Source organism: Sturnus vulgaris, chromosome 2 (assembly GCF_052056855.1).
Source record: "Sturnus vulgaris isolate bStuVul1 chromosome 2, bStuVul1.hap1, whole genome shotgun sequence".
NCBI classification, from domain to species: Eukaryota; Metazoa; Chordata; class Aves; order Passeriformes; family Sturnidae; genus Sturnus; species Sturnus vulgaris.
In genome coordinates, this window is record NC_142244.1 from 30,554,791 (window position 1) to 30,571,777 (window position 16,987).

General features: G+C 40.1%; 1 protein-coding gene across 1 annotated transcript in view; it reads right to left on the reverse strand.

Annotated features, from left to right (window-relative positions):
• The window catches only part of SPAG17 (sperm associated antigen 17), an 87,364-nt gene extending 79,859 nt beyond the window's left edge, over positions 1-7,505 (reverse strand). Inside the window, exon 1 of the mRNA XM_088155865.1 lies at positions 7,413-7,505. Within this exon, the coding sequence (XP_088011991.1) occupies positions 7,413-7,505 (93 nt within the window). The remainder of the gene's footprint in view (positions 1-7,412) is intronic.
• Positions 7,506-16,987: the final 9,482 nt, after the last annotated feature.

Below are 16,987 nucleotides of genomic sequence, written 5' to 3' on the forward strand. Positions count from 1 at the left end.
TCAGCATTTCTGGTGGCTGATCTGCATTTGTAATGGTTGTGATGTACAGGAATCACCAAACATATCTGCATGTGTAAACTGCATGGTTACCAGTGCAGCTGCATAAAGGTAAACATGGAAAGGGATTCAGTCAGATCAAGGCAGTCCCAAGACAGTCACATTAATCAGGACCAGGCTAAGCAGAGTCAAAGTCCAGTGTGCATCATAGCAAGGAAAGATTTTAAGAGATTTAAGATAAGAGTGGTTACTTTAGGACATTGAATATTTTAATATATTTTTATTACATACAAAGTCCTTGTGGAATAGGAACAAAACCTGGGCTGAGTTATGGTAAAGTGAGGAAAGGGACCATTCTAAGAAAAAGATTCAGATGGCAAGAGAAGCATTTTCTTCCAGTTTTACAGCCTCCTTCTTCATTTGTTCCTTTTCTTAGCTGGTAAAAAGCCTACCTAAATGTCTGCAATTCGAGAAACTGATGACTTGGGATGGGAGAAAGCCACAGCTGACTTAAGTTTCAAAACAGTGCATGCCTGCATAGTTGGAAACAGTTTGTCAAACACTTAAGGTAACAAAGGATAACATCACATGAGTATGTCCCATTTTTCTAACCACAGAATATTCAGAAAAATAAAAAATATGTAAAGATCACCTGGGTCATTAAGTGAAACTGCAAGTAGCTACAGATCAGATAATTAATCCAAAAGGGTGCCTACAGCTCCACACATCATGAACTTCTTTGATGGTTTATTGCAGCACAAAATAAACCTCAAGTTTTTAAAATTATGAAGTGCTAGAGAGATCAAGCATATCACTGATGCTCTAGGAGTGTGCAAACATGGTGGAATTTATGAGTGTCCAGCTGCACTGGGGCAGCAGACACTGCTCGTTGGGGAAGTGGCAGTAGTAGTGGAGACTGCACCAGGTACACTGAATTTCATTTTGCTCTTTTAAGTCTTTCTGCCTACGGCTGCAAGATACCTATTGGTGCACAGCACTGTGAAAGAGCTCCAGGTATTCCAATATTGTCAACATGCACAGGAGTTGCAGCTAATCTGGATTAAAGCTATCACTGTATACCTGCCAAGAGTTGGACAGTACAACTTGATCATTCTTTGAACAGGAAGTATTTAGATGCCCATGACTGTATGGAAGTGCATAATTTTCTAGGCTCTCAGAACTGAGATTGAAATGCTCTCATGTGGCAGTATCCTGGTGTTCTCAGTGCTGACCAGCAGACACAGAATCTTTAGAATAACCATCTACCTGTGGCATGAACTAATGGAGCAACTGTTATCACTACACGCCCCACTTCAATGAGGACCACCAAGAGAGGGAAACAAAGTCCAGTAATTCTCACAGAGAGATGCTGACAGCTCAAGAGTAGCAAGAATCAGGAATGTCAGGTTCTACTCAACATCCTACGGTAAGCATGGTCCAGCAGCAATACAGAGCTTTCTCCCACAACTTCCTGCAGTTCTTCAGATATATTAAAAAATATCTATCAGAGAGTTCTAAAACCCCACCTTATGCCTTCTCTAGTTCCTCCTTAAAACATGCTGACAGCTTGCTGCCCACAAAGGAAACCTACTTAGCACTGATTAATATCACTGCAACAACAATGCCTGTGGAACTTGTCTTCCTTATCGTTCTCTCTCTCCTTGATTTTTCCACCCCTTGGACACAACTGTTCCTAGTTAATGTTTCCTTCCTTTTCCACTCTTTGTTCCTCATCTGAGTTACACCACTTGTCTTAATGTCTCCCCCACCTGTGACTTGCTTCCCAGCTCTTGTCCTCCGTCTCCTTGTTCAGCTAGCCTCCAGTTTTATAACCTGATCCCAATTCAGGCTTTCTCCATCCTCAGATTTCTTCTCCAAATTCTTATCCTCTAGCCCATGTAATAATTCCCAGGCATTTCAGAGTTATGGTTGAGCAATGAGACCCTCCTTCACAAAAGTACTATAAGCCTTTCTAAGAGAAGAGAATTTTCCACTGTGGTGTCCACCTTCTCAGCAACCTGTGACAAAGCACCAAAGTAAAACATCAGAGTAGGTCCTGCTTGTGCAAAATGAGTATTAAAAAAAAAAAAAAGATTTAAGCAAACAAAATTATCCAACTTCAGATTTCGGTTATCCAAGAAGAAATTATGATCAGCAGGCCATATCTTCTCACTGAAAATGCTCTGCTTCAAAGAAACAAGGTGATAAAGCTGCTCCACAGAACAGCCATGAGAATATTTATACTATAGGCAAACTATTGGCTAATACATTAAAACAAAATATATGGGACGAGCCTCTACAAGATAACTGAACTGGTGTTGAAAATTATAATCTTACTTAATTTTACAGAATTATATGCACCTTGATACAAGGTCTTCTGCACAAAAACTTAATTATTATTAGAGAAGGCCTATACCTCCCTAGTGCTAAATGAAGAAGAGAAACTGCTTTTCTAAAAAAAATGTGCAATGCCTGGGGATAGGAGCTGGAAGTAACTAGTAAATATCTGAAGTAGTTACACACATCTTCACAGCAAATAATGGTCTAGACTTCGCAGAGTCACTAAGAGCAGGTAATCTATTTTCTATTTCTAGACTGACTGGTTTTGAAGCCCTTAAAGATCATTTTTCAGAAAAGCTGCACATTGAGAACATGAATTGAAGTCAGTAGTCAATGTGCAGCATAAATACACAGTTTTAGGTGTTTAATTGATTAGACTATTTTCTGAGGTTAAAAATCTAATATTTTTGCAATACTGCCTTTATATTATCAATCCTGTAACAGTATCCTTAATGTCCAAGGCACTGAAAGGACAGAGAAGAAACAGATCCTGCTTCTACAGCTCACCACCTAAAATCACAACATAAAAACGTGAAGGAAAAGTAGTAAAATGTATATGGTTACTTTAAAAATATTTTCTCCCTCAATATACAACTGCTTCTCAACTTAGTTTTATTCTTTCAAATGTTATTGTAGTATCAAGGCTTGAGAAAGGATCTGAAAGAGGATAGATTAGTGACCCTAAGGCTACCTCAAATGACGTTCCCAGCTTAATGAACAGGATAGAAAAAAACCATAAAAATAACTACTGGAAAATCATGGAAACAGTCTAGGGAGGTTGCAATTGAGAATTTAATATGAGCACTACAAACTGCACAAGGACCAAAATGCAGGGAGTAGATATCCCACAGAATCAACAATGCTGGTTCAAATGTGAATTTAAAAAAAATTTGAAGCTGGAAATGTGGCATTGGCAACAGATACTGTTTAAACCATCTGAAACAACCTGCAATTAAAGGCAGGCCAGATTGCTCTCACTGGAAAACATCCAATGACAACCATTGATACAAATGATACTGTCCTGGTTTTAAAACTCCTGGCCATGTCAAGAGTTGAAATGCACCGAAATCTCTCAGTGTTAGAAACAACCATCTGTGTGGGAAATTTTTATGTCCCTTGTGTCCCTTAGTTGGAGAGGCTCCAATTTTGCAAGATCAACCTAATTCTGGAAACTCCATGCAAGCAGCAAATGGTTATCCAAACACATCTTCTCATGATTTTGCTCTCAAGGTGCTCCTCTGTAATGTGATTTTTTTCAGCTGTTAAAAACCAGTACAATAGCCTGTATATCTTCATCACAGCAGTATTGGAATATCATAGGTATGTTAAGAAAATATCTAACTTTAATTCACGTTGAAGAAAAAAGCAGATGTACCACACAATTTTTTTATCCCTTTTTATACATATTTTGTTTTCTCGGCTTCATTTCCTAGACACAAAAGGGCAGCTATTCCAGGGAAGACAGTTGAACAAGTCAGGTATATTGTTTATTTTTTCAGTACCAGTTTCTAGATCTCTTTAGCCAAGAAAAGCATCAAGCAGCCATCTTACCCTCCCCCCATTTCCAGACAATCTCGGTATCTGTCATTTTATTTTTGTGCTACTTATTGTTGTGGGGTTTACTGTTTTTTGTTTGATTGTTTTTCTGGTTGGTTGTTTGGGTTTTTTTTGCAGGCTGTGTGTTTGTTTTGTTTGATTGTTTGGTTTTTCCCCTCAGGACAACAGCTAGTATGTTCATTTCATTAGAGCAGAATTTCAAATTTACCTGTAAGGGTTGAGAAGAAACATTTGAAAACTCAAACTCAAAACAGCTGAGCATCAAACATATTAGTGATTTATGAAAAATTAGAGTAGTAACAACTCTAACACTCTACTTTCGACAATGAGGGAGCTTGTAAACCAGTAAATACGACTAGAATTACTCAGAAAGGATGTTTATCAGGAGTTTTGTAGCCTTAAGGAAGGACATGACTGCTTAGAAATTTGCAGACCCACTTTCATTACTGGCTGATTGACACACTCACATTTACTAATGGCTTTTGTTCTTAAGAGCCTGAGCTTTTGCTGTACAACATAGGCAGGTGAGAGAATATCAAAGCTCAACAGAATGTTAATTTTTCTCTGAAGAGGAAGTAGTATGAATAGCAATCAAAAGTGGAGTCATCCTATTCAGAACATTTTTAGAGGTTTCATAAGATTTAAGTTCAATTTTCAGGCCCTAAATTGCCAATGAAATGAGAGTAATCATACAAATGGAAAGTCAACACAGAACCCAGCTTCCAGCTGCTATACTTAGTTATACCAGTTAATAAGAACAAATAATAAATGACAGTTATTTCAATTAAGGGCTGTATTTGCCCAGAATTCACATTTCACTTAGCAAATATCACCCTTTAGCTACTTAACACATGCAAAGTTTAAAACTACTTAAGAATCTTAATTTATATTTTGCAATTTAATTCTGTTGTGAACCCAATCAAAATAGATGATAAATATCTGAAAGCAAATACAGTTTGCAACTCCATGTTCTTCTGCATAGCACATTACAAACAAGAAAGATGTACATAAACTATGTGAGGCTCTGGAAAACCCATATTTCCTCTGTATGTGTTTTTAAGTTGTGTATTTGCCAGTTTTCACAGTGCATTTAGTAAAAGCAATTACTTGGTTAATAAATATAATTTAAATAATATTTCAGTTAGTATACCCGTTCATGGTAAAATGCTTTTCATAGATTGAACGAATAAAATAGTGCAAGTCATAAACACACTAAAATGTGAATTTTCACTACTTGGTCTACTTGGTACAATTTAAAACCAGTTCTAGTAAATTTAATTTGCCTCCAGTAAAAGGAAGGAGTATTTTTCAAATTGATACAAGTAAAAGATTTAAAAATTCTTTATATATGAATTATGAAGAGAGACATTTATTTACTTGATAGGTGTTCCTGTCATCTCCCAAATAATTTCAGATTCACATGGTATTTCATATATAATACTGAGGACGAGTTAGAAATAATTTTGTGCACAATGGTGAGATCTAAAATTCAAGCTGTTCAACACTCTCTTTTACAGACTGTTTTCAGTTCCTGAGCTTTATATATTTGAGTTTAAACTTTGTATGTTATATGATGACTGGGGTAGGGTGGGTAGGGAAAGTATGGTTAGACTATTTGCAGAATGAGATTTGATTTTTTAAAATCATGTTTATGCTTTAATAAAAACCCCTATGTGACTAAGTAGTTAAGATATTCAATGCCCTCTGTGTTCAAGAGGAAGGAATTAAATTTGGCAGCAGAGCCATACTTGTGTCAAAGATTTGCTTTTACAGAGCATGTTTATTTATATTATGTACACCCACATTTGGCCACACTTGATGAATCTTGATTCACACATGCTCAGAAGAGATTTGTGGCATTTGACAGTTTTTCACCGAGTGTGCTCTTGCCCATGACTGTAAGAGCTGAATAAGAACATTCCAGCAGCAGGAAATTTCAGTGGCTGCCCAGCATCTCAGAAGCCTGAGTTCAAGGGGACAGTTTTTCCCAAGTTCCCAAGGCTCTGTTTGTGAACAGCATGGCAGAGAAAGTGAAATTAGCTTAACTGGAACAGAAAGCAGTTAGACAATATCAGAATTACAGAAACAAGGAACCTCAAGTCAGCCCTCATGGGTATAAGCATTATGATAATCTTTAATTAGGTGATCACATACTTTTTCCCTACAGAACTCTTGCCCCATTAAGTGAACATTCAACATTTTTTCCATCTGCCTCAATGAGTGGTCCAGAATAATACCAACTTTGACATTTCCTAAATTTTGAGCATTTTATTTCCTACCTTTAAAAATACTTCAATATAATGGTTTGCATTTAAGAAATGTAATAAATTACGTGTAGAGGCAACAGAGCATACAAAGCACTTTGTTTAGTGAATTCACTGCACAATATCCACAACCACAATAAATACCACCATAAAAAAAAAACCGTAATCACTAATTGGCACCTTGTTAGTAAGGATTGGAGGAAGACCAGGAACAGAGTAGGTGATGGCGAATGAACCTTCTCCCCACTGTTATGCTTCAGGGAGGTTTCCCAAGGGTAAGGACAAGATTCACAAGTAAGAAAGGGCTCAAGAATTCTACTGAAAAGTCTGTGTTCTAGGGAAAAATAGGAAACAGCAGCCTAAGCTATTAAAAATGTGGTCTTGTTTGGCTAACTTGTATGGTAACTACCAAATAAAAGTAAAAGCAAGTAAATATTTAAGAGACTTTTAGACAGTCGTGGCTTTTCGGGATAAGCAATTAGCTGGTTTAAAAGCCTCCTCCTGAATTACAAGTTCCTCATATTTAACTAGTGGTGCTGGCATATTAAAAGAAAAAAACCACAAATCCACATCAGCTAAAAGAAAAAACTGGGTTTTTGGGTTTTTTTGTTTGTTTGTTTGTTTTTTTAAATAGGGCACAACAGGAATCCAGAAAAAAAGGAAGCCACGGAAGCAATTTGTCTCACTTGCAGAAGCCGTGCTAGATAAACACATGTGAGATAAATATTGTTTGCTAAACTACCACCCTATTTTGAAACCAAATACTGTCTTGCAAGTCAAGATATATGAGAATTGCTTACACAGAACCTGAAAACCTAAATATGCCTTTAGATCCTCACACTCTGTAAAAGAAAAAAATATAGCAAAGAAAAAAGTGCCTTTTAGCTGCACACACTCAGGCAGGAAAATTACAGCATCACATTTTCAGCGCTACAGTTAATGCTGTGTCAGCACCTCCATCAAACCTAGTCGTTCAGCAGTTTATAAAAAGTTCACTCCGAGCCGAAACTTGGCACCCAGAGTCCAGAAAGGAAAAGTGTCGAGGTGAGGAGGAGCAGAGAAATGCGCAGGGCCACGCTCGGTGGCGCGGGGCAAAGGGGCTCCGCCGCACATCGAGACTACTCACAGTCCTCCACGGGGCCACCCCGGAGCCCCCGGCAGCCGCGGCCCCTGGGCCGGGGCGCGCCCGGAGCCGCCTCCGCCCGTTCCCCCCTTCCCCCCGCGCCGCCGGCTCTGCCTCTCGGCTGCCTTCACCTCCTCGAGGCGGGCGGACACCAGCGCGGGCTCCCAGCTTGGCAGGCCGGGCACCAGCGACTCCCGGTCGGACCTGGACCGCTTGGGGCCCATGGCGGTGCGACGGCGGCGGCGGCGGCGGCCTCGCCGGCCCCACGCGTTGCCCCGGAGACCGCGCCCGCGGGCGGAGCCTGCCCGCTGAGGGAGCGCAGGGCCGGCCGCGCCGGCAGCGTCGCTCCAGCGGGGAAAGGCTGGAGGAGCTGGGCCTGCTCAGCCTCGGGAAGGGTCATCATCAGTGTCTATAAATATCTAAAGGGGGAGTCAGAGCATGGAGCCAGGCTCTGCTCGGCGATGCTAAGCCGCAGGACAAGAACCAGTGGGCAAAAACTGATGCACAGAAGTTGCGCCTGAATGTGAGTGCAAACTTTGCTGCGCGCGTGACCACACACTGAAACAGGTTGCCCGGAGAGGTTGTGGAGTTTCACTCACTAGAGATAGCCAAGAACCGTTTGGATGCAACTCTGTGCCATGTGGTTCTAGGAATTCTGCTTAAGCAGAGAGGTTAGACCAGATGATCCACTGTGGTTCCTTCCAACCTGATGGATTCTGTGCATTCTCTTGGGGCTTTTTGCGTACTTTCATCATTTTTTTGTTTTTGAGACAAGGAGCCACCCCCATCACGGCTGCCCAAAGGAGAAGTCTCACCAAGGTTGCATGCGGACTGGTGGGGTGGCACACGCTCACACGGACACCAAGTGACACATCTCCTCCCCAGGGCCACAGGGCAGCTCCCGTGGCAGCTCTCAGCGTGCCCCTTAGGAAGGTGAAGGAGTGAGCTGCGAGCCCAGCACTGGAGCGTGACCTGAGTGGCAAGGCAGGGGGTGTGCAGGTGTGGGCAGCCAGGCCCTCTCCCAGGCCCAAGTGGCTCTCCAAACACTACCATATGTTATGGCACTGGGACCAGAAGGGGAGAGGGAGGCACTGTTGGGAGAAAACAGGAGAGCTGCCAAGATAAAGAATTCATTACAGAGGAGTCATGTCGTGATCTCACACTGGAGACAAGTGAAATATTCTGTGTGATTTAACATTTGGTGAAAATACCCCAAACCACATGCTGCCCTTCCCCCACCCCCTTATACTGACCAGGGTTGCTCAGTCTCCAAACCTTTATTTTATTTTCATCAGAGCTAAAAACCCTGCTGTGAAGTGTTACTGCCTTAGTCAGGATTTCATTCTGGGGTGATACTGACCTAGTGTGTGTGTTGTATAAAACACCTTTTATTACACAGCTTTAGTAAAGAAGTGGGAATTTAGCTTCATAGGGGATGTAGGCAAGTCTCTCATCATTTTAGTTTGCAGAAAGGTATCTTCCCAGCGTTTATAAATAGTAATGCAGTTGGTAATGTGGGAAAGCTGCACTGTAGATTTGCCCAACATCCATTAGCATTTCCCCCCAGCTCATCTCTTGGCTGGTGTTCATTTTTCTCTTTCTGAGTTTTTCTTTTATTGTCCAGAAAAAACAAAAATAAGGCTTCACTTGTTCAAAGAAACGGGCTGCATAATGTTCCCACCATATCCTTGTTCTTCCCTGAAGTCTTGGGTGCAGTCTGTGCCTGCTGAGGTGCACTGACAGAATATGAAAAGGAGAAATGGGGCAGGATCACAAGCTGATGTAGCAGAACAATAGAGAGGTTTGAGGTTGAATGCACAGATTGTCACATTGCATACTGCAGTTGGTCTAAAAGCTGCAGCCTGAAACTCAACCAGCCTGTAAGTAGGCAGGTACCTGGGTGAGCGATGACAGGATGGATCTGAACAAATACAGAGAATTCCAGCCAGTCTATTGAACCCTAAGAACATATGTGTCATTGGCCAAGGAAATGAGTGACTGGGACCATAAGCATTCACATGTGTATGCCCGGAAAATTCAGATCCTCTGTTTAAGGTGAATAGAGAACACTAAAGAGGTTTTTTGTCGCATGGATCACAGAGAGCTGTCTGTTGTCTGTCTCTGACCCAGCTCCATTCAACGTTATACAGATAATGTTGCTAAATATCCTAACTATGAACCCCCCTTCAGATTTTTCATGGCTCAGTTTTCAGGAATAAATATAAATTTCGGGAGGAGCAACAGGAGAGGGTTGTGCACCCAGATCTTGATGCTGTGTCTGGAATGTGCATCACCATGACTGTGGTGGGAGATGATAACTTTAATTATGCCCATACCTGGATCTGTATGCTCAGATGTTAGCCAACCAACAGCTCTGAGAACACAAACAGGAGCTGTGAGAACCATGAACAGGTCTGTTTATATCTACTGTGGGTTTGCTTGATGCATAAGGACTATTTGAAGGAAATGGTTTCACTCTGCTGCTTACCACCTTAGTAAATGCATCTTGATAACTTGTTTATTGTTGGCTGCTGTAGCAGATAGCAAGTCCAACTAAAGTAGGACAGCTGATCACTAGAAGTTTATATCAGTTCATTTAAAATTACCTCCACCACTCTCACAAATGAGAAGAAGAAATTGTATTTATGCTCTATTACAAAGGGTCGTAGTATAGTCCTAAAATGGGCTATCCATCAGTGAAGTCAGCTGAAGATATCTCCTGTTTGGCTGCTTGTCCCTGTCCATTCTGTTGTGCTGCCAAAGATGCTTGTAGCCCAAGCTGTGAACCAGATCACTGAAACTCCCTTGGTTAAATCCTGAACAGACAGACAAATCTGATATACTGGGAAACTATACCCTTTGTTTCCTCCAAATGGTCTGGACTGCACACCACCCAGCTGCATGTTTTGCAGCTGAGCCATCTGAAAAATTTCCGCTTCCTTCTGATAGCTAAAATATGAAGCTGCTGCAATCTCAAAACTTGTATTAGGAAACCTGAATGTAGTTCAGCTATACTGATAAGCCTCTGGTTAGAGGAATAGGCAAATTTCAGATTCAGAAAGACAGTATGAGTGTGGGGTATCTTCACAGAAAACAGGAATGTGCAGGCGTAAGCTTGACATTTCCAAGTAGTGAAATTTGGTCTAGTGCAGGAGTTAATGGGACTATCTGTGATGACTTTGTATGTGACAGAAATATTTATGGTGAGATTTTCAGGGAGAGTGGCAACCTAAAATGCCAAGATCAGTCTTAAATTTTTTGGCTTATTAAAAACACCACTTGTGAATACATGCGTGGAGTAACCCAAGACATGGATTTACAGTACACTTGCAATTCTGAATAATACTCTGTGTAAATAAAGCATAGCTTACCCTTCCCTGGGAGACAGGTTAACAAGCCTGTGTTTTATGAGTTTATACAGCAGGCTAAGAAAGCATGTGTGGTTAATACTGGAGTACTAGTACTGTAGTGCACTGTGGAGTAGCTAGGCACAATAACATGTCTGCATGCCCACACTTTTAATAGTAGTACAGAAGGAGTGTTTAAAAATGAGGTATACTCTTTACCTCCTTCAGGAAGAGAAGGAACATTGGTTGCTTTTTCTTTTAGGGCAACTTAAAGAACATTTGCACTTACTTTTTCTTCAGTAAAGTGTGGGGAGTGGAAAGGCATTACTAGTTGTACATATCATTTTTTCTCTACTTGAGGTTTTCTGAAAGACAATGCCTAACTAAAGAACTAGTAAAGGTTTTGATTCTTATTGATTAAAGCCTGATTAACTGAGAGGGGAATTAATTTTAATCCTGTTTACTTTGTTTTAAAACTGTGCTTATTTTAAGTGCTTGAAAATAATTCAGAAAAAAATAATATTTTCAGTAAGACCCATCACCTTCTCAGCTTTAGTTGGGAAGTAAGCAGTGTCTTTGCTTGAGTCCTTAAGAACATACTTAATTGCTTTATACTGCTTTCATAAAATTTAAATGTTGCTGAAACAGGGAGGCTTCCTGAATTGTGGCTTCAGAAAGCTGTTTCTGTTTTACAAAACTGGCCAGAAAAGTTGTCTAGAACAGCTAACATGGCCCTCAGCTCTGCTAAGGAAACGGCCTTTCATCCTCCTTATATTTCTGAAAGAAGAAGAAAAAAGCACACTTCCTCCCCCTTACCCCCCCCCGCCCTCCCCAAGAGAACACTGTTCAGTCCTTTTTCCCCTCAGAAAGGAAGAAGGGGAGGAACATAAAACTCATTTTGCTTTCCTTTCCAGTTTCATAGCACTGCAGCATCTGGGCTGGGAACAGCTTTTGCTTGAAGTTTGCAAGCCCCCATGACACAAATATCTCACAAGTTACACAGATTTGTCAGCTATAGCATGTGTTACCACAGCCTCCCTGAAGTCTCACATACCAAGCTGGGTGTAGGAGGTCTTTGCCTACAGTTGCTGCTCTGGCCACCAAATGATTCTTTATAATTTATTTCTCAGTCTCTAAATTTGTGTATATAATTTGCATAAAGCTTCCCATACAGGCATGTGAATGTGGACCAAGTATCTCTTTTGGCTTTAGGATCTAGAAGGCTTATTTCTACATCAGTAAATTGTAAGTGCATATGCCCTGAAAGGGATAAAGGTTAAGCCAAGTGTTAATATACTAACACATTCCCCTTCTGAGTATGATATGGTGCTCTTATTTCTCTAGTGCCAAAGGTCAGTAACTTCTTCATTAGACTGAGCTCTACTCATGAGACAATAAAACAACCTCTCCTTCTCAGACTGTAATAGGCCTTCCTGATGCAATAAGGGTTGCTAGATTCTTGCTGAACTGTGAGAGATGGTTAGAGGGAAAGGGAACAGCTGGATTGGAAAGACAATGCAGTCCAGACAAGTCTATCCATCACATGGCAGGGCCTGCCCTCCAATGCTGGGCCACTCAGGGCCTAACCTATTTGAGCTGGTCCATCTAATAACATGGCCAAAAGCAAAGCAAGTTGTAGATATTACCTTCTCCCTCCAGCTCTTGCATTTAGTGGGTGCCTGGCCAGTCAGTGTATTTTTCTCTTCACTCAAATGTTTCCAGTCAAGCTGAGTTATAAGTGTTTGTAGCCTCTGTTATTTATCACAAGTATAACACACAGAACAGATCAACTTTCTTTATACAAATAGGTTTACATTTAAGGGTCTCCACCAACTTTGTTTTACCAGGAAAAAACCTCAAAACCTGCAAGGCCCTGTGATAATTGATAAAAGATTCGTGTTAATCACAAAAGCATTGGGTTTGTATAAACCAGAATACTAAGCTCTGAAGTGAAGCATGGACACTAGATAAAGAAAATTATATGATAAAATCATTCTATTTAAAATCACCTTGTTATGGTATATTATGTTATTTTATGTTACGTTATATTATATTATGTTATATTTTCCAAATAAGTTGTATCGGCTACCAGCTTGCAAAATCAGACTTCCCAATAGCCCTTCCTGCCTTTGTCTGATCAATACTGCCTATCTCAAAGACCAGACTTCCAGAACTTCTGTGGTGGTTATCTACAAGGCTGCTTATTCAACCACCACTGCTTATGACAACAAAAAACCAAAAATTATTGATTACAACGAGAAACCACAGTATAAGAAGAGGCTGCAAACCAAGATTTGGTGGAGCGTGGAGTAGGCGGTGACCCCTCACGTTCCCCAGCGCGCTGCTTGCTCTTTCTATATCAAATAAAGCAATCTAAATTTTGCTGAATATCGAGACTTTTGTCTCTCATTTATAACAGCCCTGTATTTAATTTTGGAAAAGATGCTTTCCCACATGCATGCATGTACAAGGAGAATGTTTTTTCCTCTCTGTAGCAAATGGCATAAGGATTCCTGGCAAAGCTCAAAATGAAATCCATCATCATCTGTCAGTAAAATGACTTCCAAATTCCAGCTAGATGCTTTGCAACAGTCTCTTTAAAGAAAGTCTCCTGCATTTGGTATTGTAGTTCTACTGTCTCTAGGTAACTGAATTTTGGGAGCAGTTCAGTGCTATCAGCCAGCAAAAAAAAATCCAAATTCAGGTATCTCAGGTTTTATTCCTGCCCCTTTCCAAAACAGATCACAAGTTTTTATATCTCTCCCTAAAGGAAGAAATCCAAAGAAAACATTCTCCCAGTCTTCCAGAAAGCCTAACTCCCCTTCTCCACTCCATTCTCCTGCATTTTCAAATCCTGCATCATTGCATGCTCTCTTCTGGCACAAAAGGAGGCTGTAAAATCTTTCGTGGAGATCTGTTTCTGTAGCAGTCCTTACTCCTGCGACCATCCAGAAAGGGTGACTTGCACAGTAGTGCTGGGTACTATCTGCTAATGTTTCTCAAAAGCCAAACAAAGCAAAGTCTAAATAAGTAGGACTTGAAATATTATGCCATTACTGGCGCAAAAGAAAAAAAACAAAAAACGTTCTAATCCATTAAAAACAAACATTAACACCATGGAGGGTAAACAGACTTGAGCTGAATGCCAGAATTTGTAATGAAAATATTGATGAAAAGAGGTGGAAAGACATGATGTGTTTATTTTTAAAAAAATTGAGAGATTATTTTTAAAAATAAATGTAAGCTGTAGTAGAATTGGAGAAACTAAATGGCTAGGGCCATACTTCATTGGCCTTGGTAGTCTCATTCAGTGAACTTCTAGTTGGATAGTTTTTAACAGGGTTTTCTTAAGGTGATGTCTAATGGCAGAATAACTAAATTGCCACATTATATACTATACTGAATATATACTGACTATACCGAAGCTGTTGCTTTGACTTTATTTTCCTCTCATTTCTTTCTAAACTATTTTCCTGAGCATATACACACCCCAATAGATCTGGTTCAGTGAGCATGTTTTGGAAAGAAGTGCATGGAGTAATGACTATTTCCTGCTCTATTTTGGCTCTCGGTCATACTAGTGCCTGAAATCTGCTTTATAGAACAGCCATGATTAACTTCCTAGTCCTAAGACTGTATCACAAAACACTGTCATGCCTTACAGTGTCACTCAGTAAATCCTTTACTCTTTCATAAAGCTGAAGTGCAGCTACTGTCTCCTTTCTGCAGACTAGAAAAGCATCCTGTGCTTCTCTCTTCCCCACCTGCATCATTCCTACTTCACAAGCTTTCCTTATCTTGCATCTCCAGAATTCAAACTAGACCTCACACTGTGGCAGCATAAAGAATCAAATCCAGCGTTGCTCAGCAGGAGCTCATCTTTCACCAGCACTTCTCTCCTGCCAGCCCTTGCTTCTAGACACAGCTGGTCTGTGTGATCTGAGCTACACCTGTCAAGAACCCCATCCTGTGAACTCCAAGCACAGTGCTCCAATTAACATATTTGTGCAGGTGTGGTCTTCTTCCTCATCAGCTGTGCTGGAATGCCTCCTCTCTTGTTCTTTATTATTTATAGTGAGGCACCCCACTACTACCATTTCCCAGGCAATAACGTGAAATAAAAGAATATGGAAAGGCTGGCTTCTGTGATGGCTGATGAGTTCAAAGCCTAAAATTTGTGGGCCCTCCTATAGAAAGTCCAGAGAATTCCAGAATTTACTTACTCCTAAGGGCATCAAGATCTAGATGCCCTGAACCAGTATAGTGTCCCCTGTATCTGCTCTAGCCCCTGTTACTAGGAGAAGGATGGCGAGAATCAGGTGATGGAGATGAGCAGGCTATTGGCAGACTCTGCCTGCCAGGGCCTCATCTTTCATCCTCCTACCAAGACACTGAGAGTTGGAAAGTATTATGAAATGTGGCTTACCTATGTAGAATTATCTGTAAAGGAGTAGCACTTCTTCAGCTTCTTTGTAAGGACACTGCAGTTATGTAAAATAACACAAAATAAGACAGTTTTCTGTCCCATCAAAGTCCATGTATATATCCTTTGTGCAAGATTTTAGCAAGTCTTAACAATACGGGAATTTGAAATAATTTGTGGTGACTTTTTTTCTGCAAATGACAACAAAACCAAGGCTTTGTCAGAGTGATTTAATTCTCAGAAAACCATTTATTTAAAGATCAAATTAAATAATTTTAGGAAAGATAGACAATATTTTCATCCCTATCAGATGCTAACACTTGCTTTAATGTAAAAGCTCCACTTACTACTGACAGACATTGTATAATAAATAAAAGTTACAAAGAAGATTTGGTAATGCTTTATCATCAACATTGAATAGTTTCTGCCATGACCAGCCATTCATATGGATTCAGAAGCTTTAAGCAAATAAAGTGTGGCAAGTTTTTATGTTATATCATTGCAGAGATTGAGTCCTAAAGCATTTCTAATTAGCAGTTTTCTTAGTTAACAAACTGTGTTAGCACTAATTCCCATCAGTCAAATTCCTTAACTCACATTAAGAGCAGTCAAAATGAAAAAGCAGGCCTTTTTCCATCTCTCTCCATCTCATTACTTCAGACAAAGCAAAACATTTACTGTGGCAGGACTGCAAGATGTGGAGGGCCATTAATGGAAAAGGTACAGTACATAACTAAAATTTGGCCATGCTCCAGATGCATTGACTTTCTTGTGCCAAGTGCTTTCAGATCATGCATCCTTAATACTTATATTGTATCTAGTGATTTTTAAGAGAGGTAGTGGTCAGCTTTTGAAAATAATGTGGAGAGATTTGAGATAAACAGCTGAGCTCAGCATAGGGCATAGTTGACCCTATGTATCAGCTATAGTGTCTAAACTCTATTTCTCAACTGCACACTTAGGCTTGGAGTATATAAATGTTGTAAAATCATTGTGGCAGTCATTGGGTATGTCAAAATAGGACTGTGAGAAAAATGAAAGAAAGCAGATTTCTTAGTTTTCTTTAAAATATGTTACATGCCAACAGAAAACTTTTTTTGGTGAAAACGTATTTTTTCACTTGCTTTGAATTATCTTTGCTTTTCTTTGTCATCCTGCAAAATCCTCTGATGACTAAACAATAATAATTTAAAGAAAACACTGACAAATTAGTTATTTTTACTGCAAACTCTTACCAGTAAACCTTGAGTGCCATTACTACCAGGGTGGATCAATGAACTGCAATTTGTCTGGTTTCCATTTAGACAAATAGCTAACATTTGCAAGATTTGATAGAACTTTAAAATTTTTTTCTATTTTGTAACAGCAAATACTGTCTTCCAGGACAAAAGGCCAATTAACTGAAATTGAAAGTCTTCTAGTGTAATGTTGTTTAGACAACTCTAGAAAGACAGAGCTATTCCACCAAAAACTGTGAGAGTTTGGATGGAATAAAACACTACTCTGAAAATGAATCACTCCTAGTGTGGTTTTCATTTCAGAGGTGATGGAATTATATTTTGGAGATCATAACAGCTTTTGCACAAAAGGTTCAGTCAGCACTTTATGTTCCTTTTTAGAGCTCAGTACTTGAGATTCCAAGCTGGAGCAAATATATCTCTGTTGGTTGTTTTAGGGCAGTAAGTTAGCTGTGGGAAAAGTTGATCAGTTCGGAAGTAAGGAAATTATTGACCACTAAAACTTAACACTTACCTCATTCAGACCTTGCCATCAGAGTTAAAGTAATTCTGGATGGTTTGAACAAGAGGCTGAAGCCCAGATCTCTAGGCACTGAGCTCCCCAGACACCTTGAGTGACCTGAGCTTTTGTACCTGCCTTGCTCATCTTCACTCATATGCCCTGAATCCCCAGAGGTATCCTTGCCTCTGATCAGAGA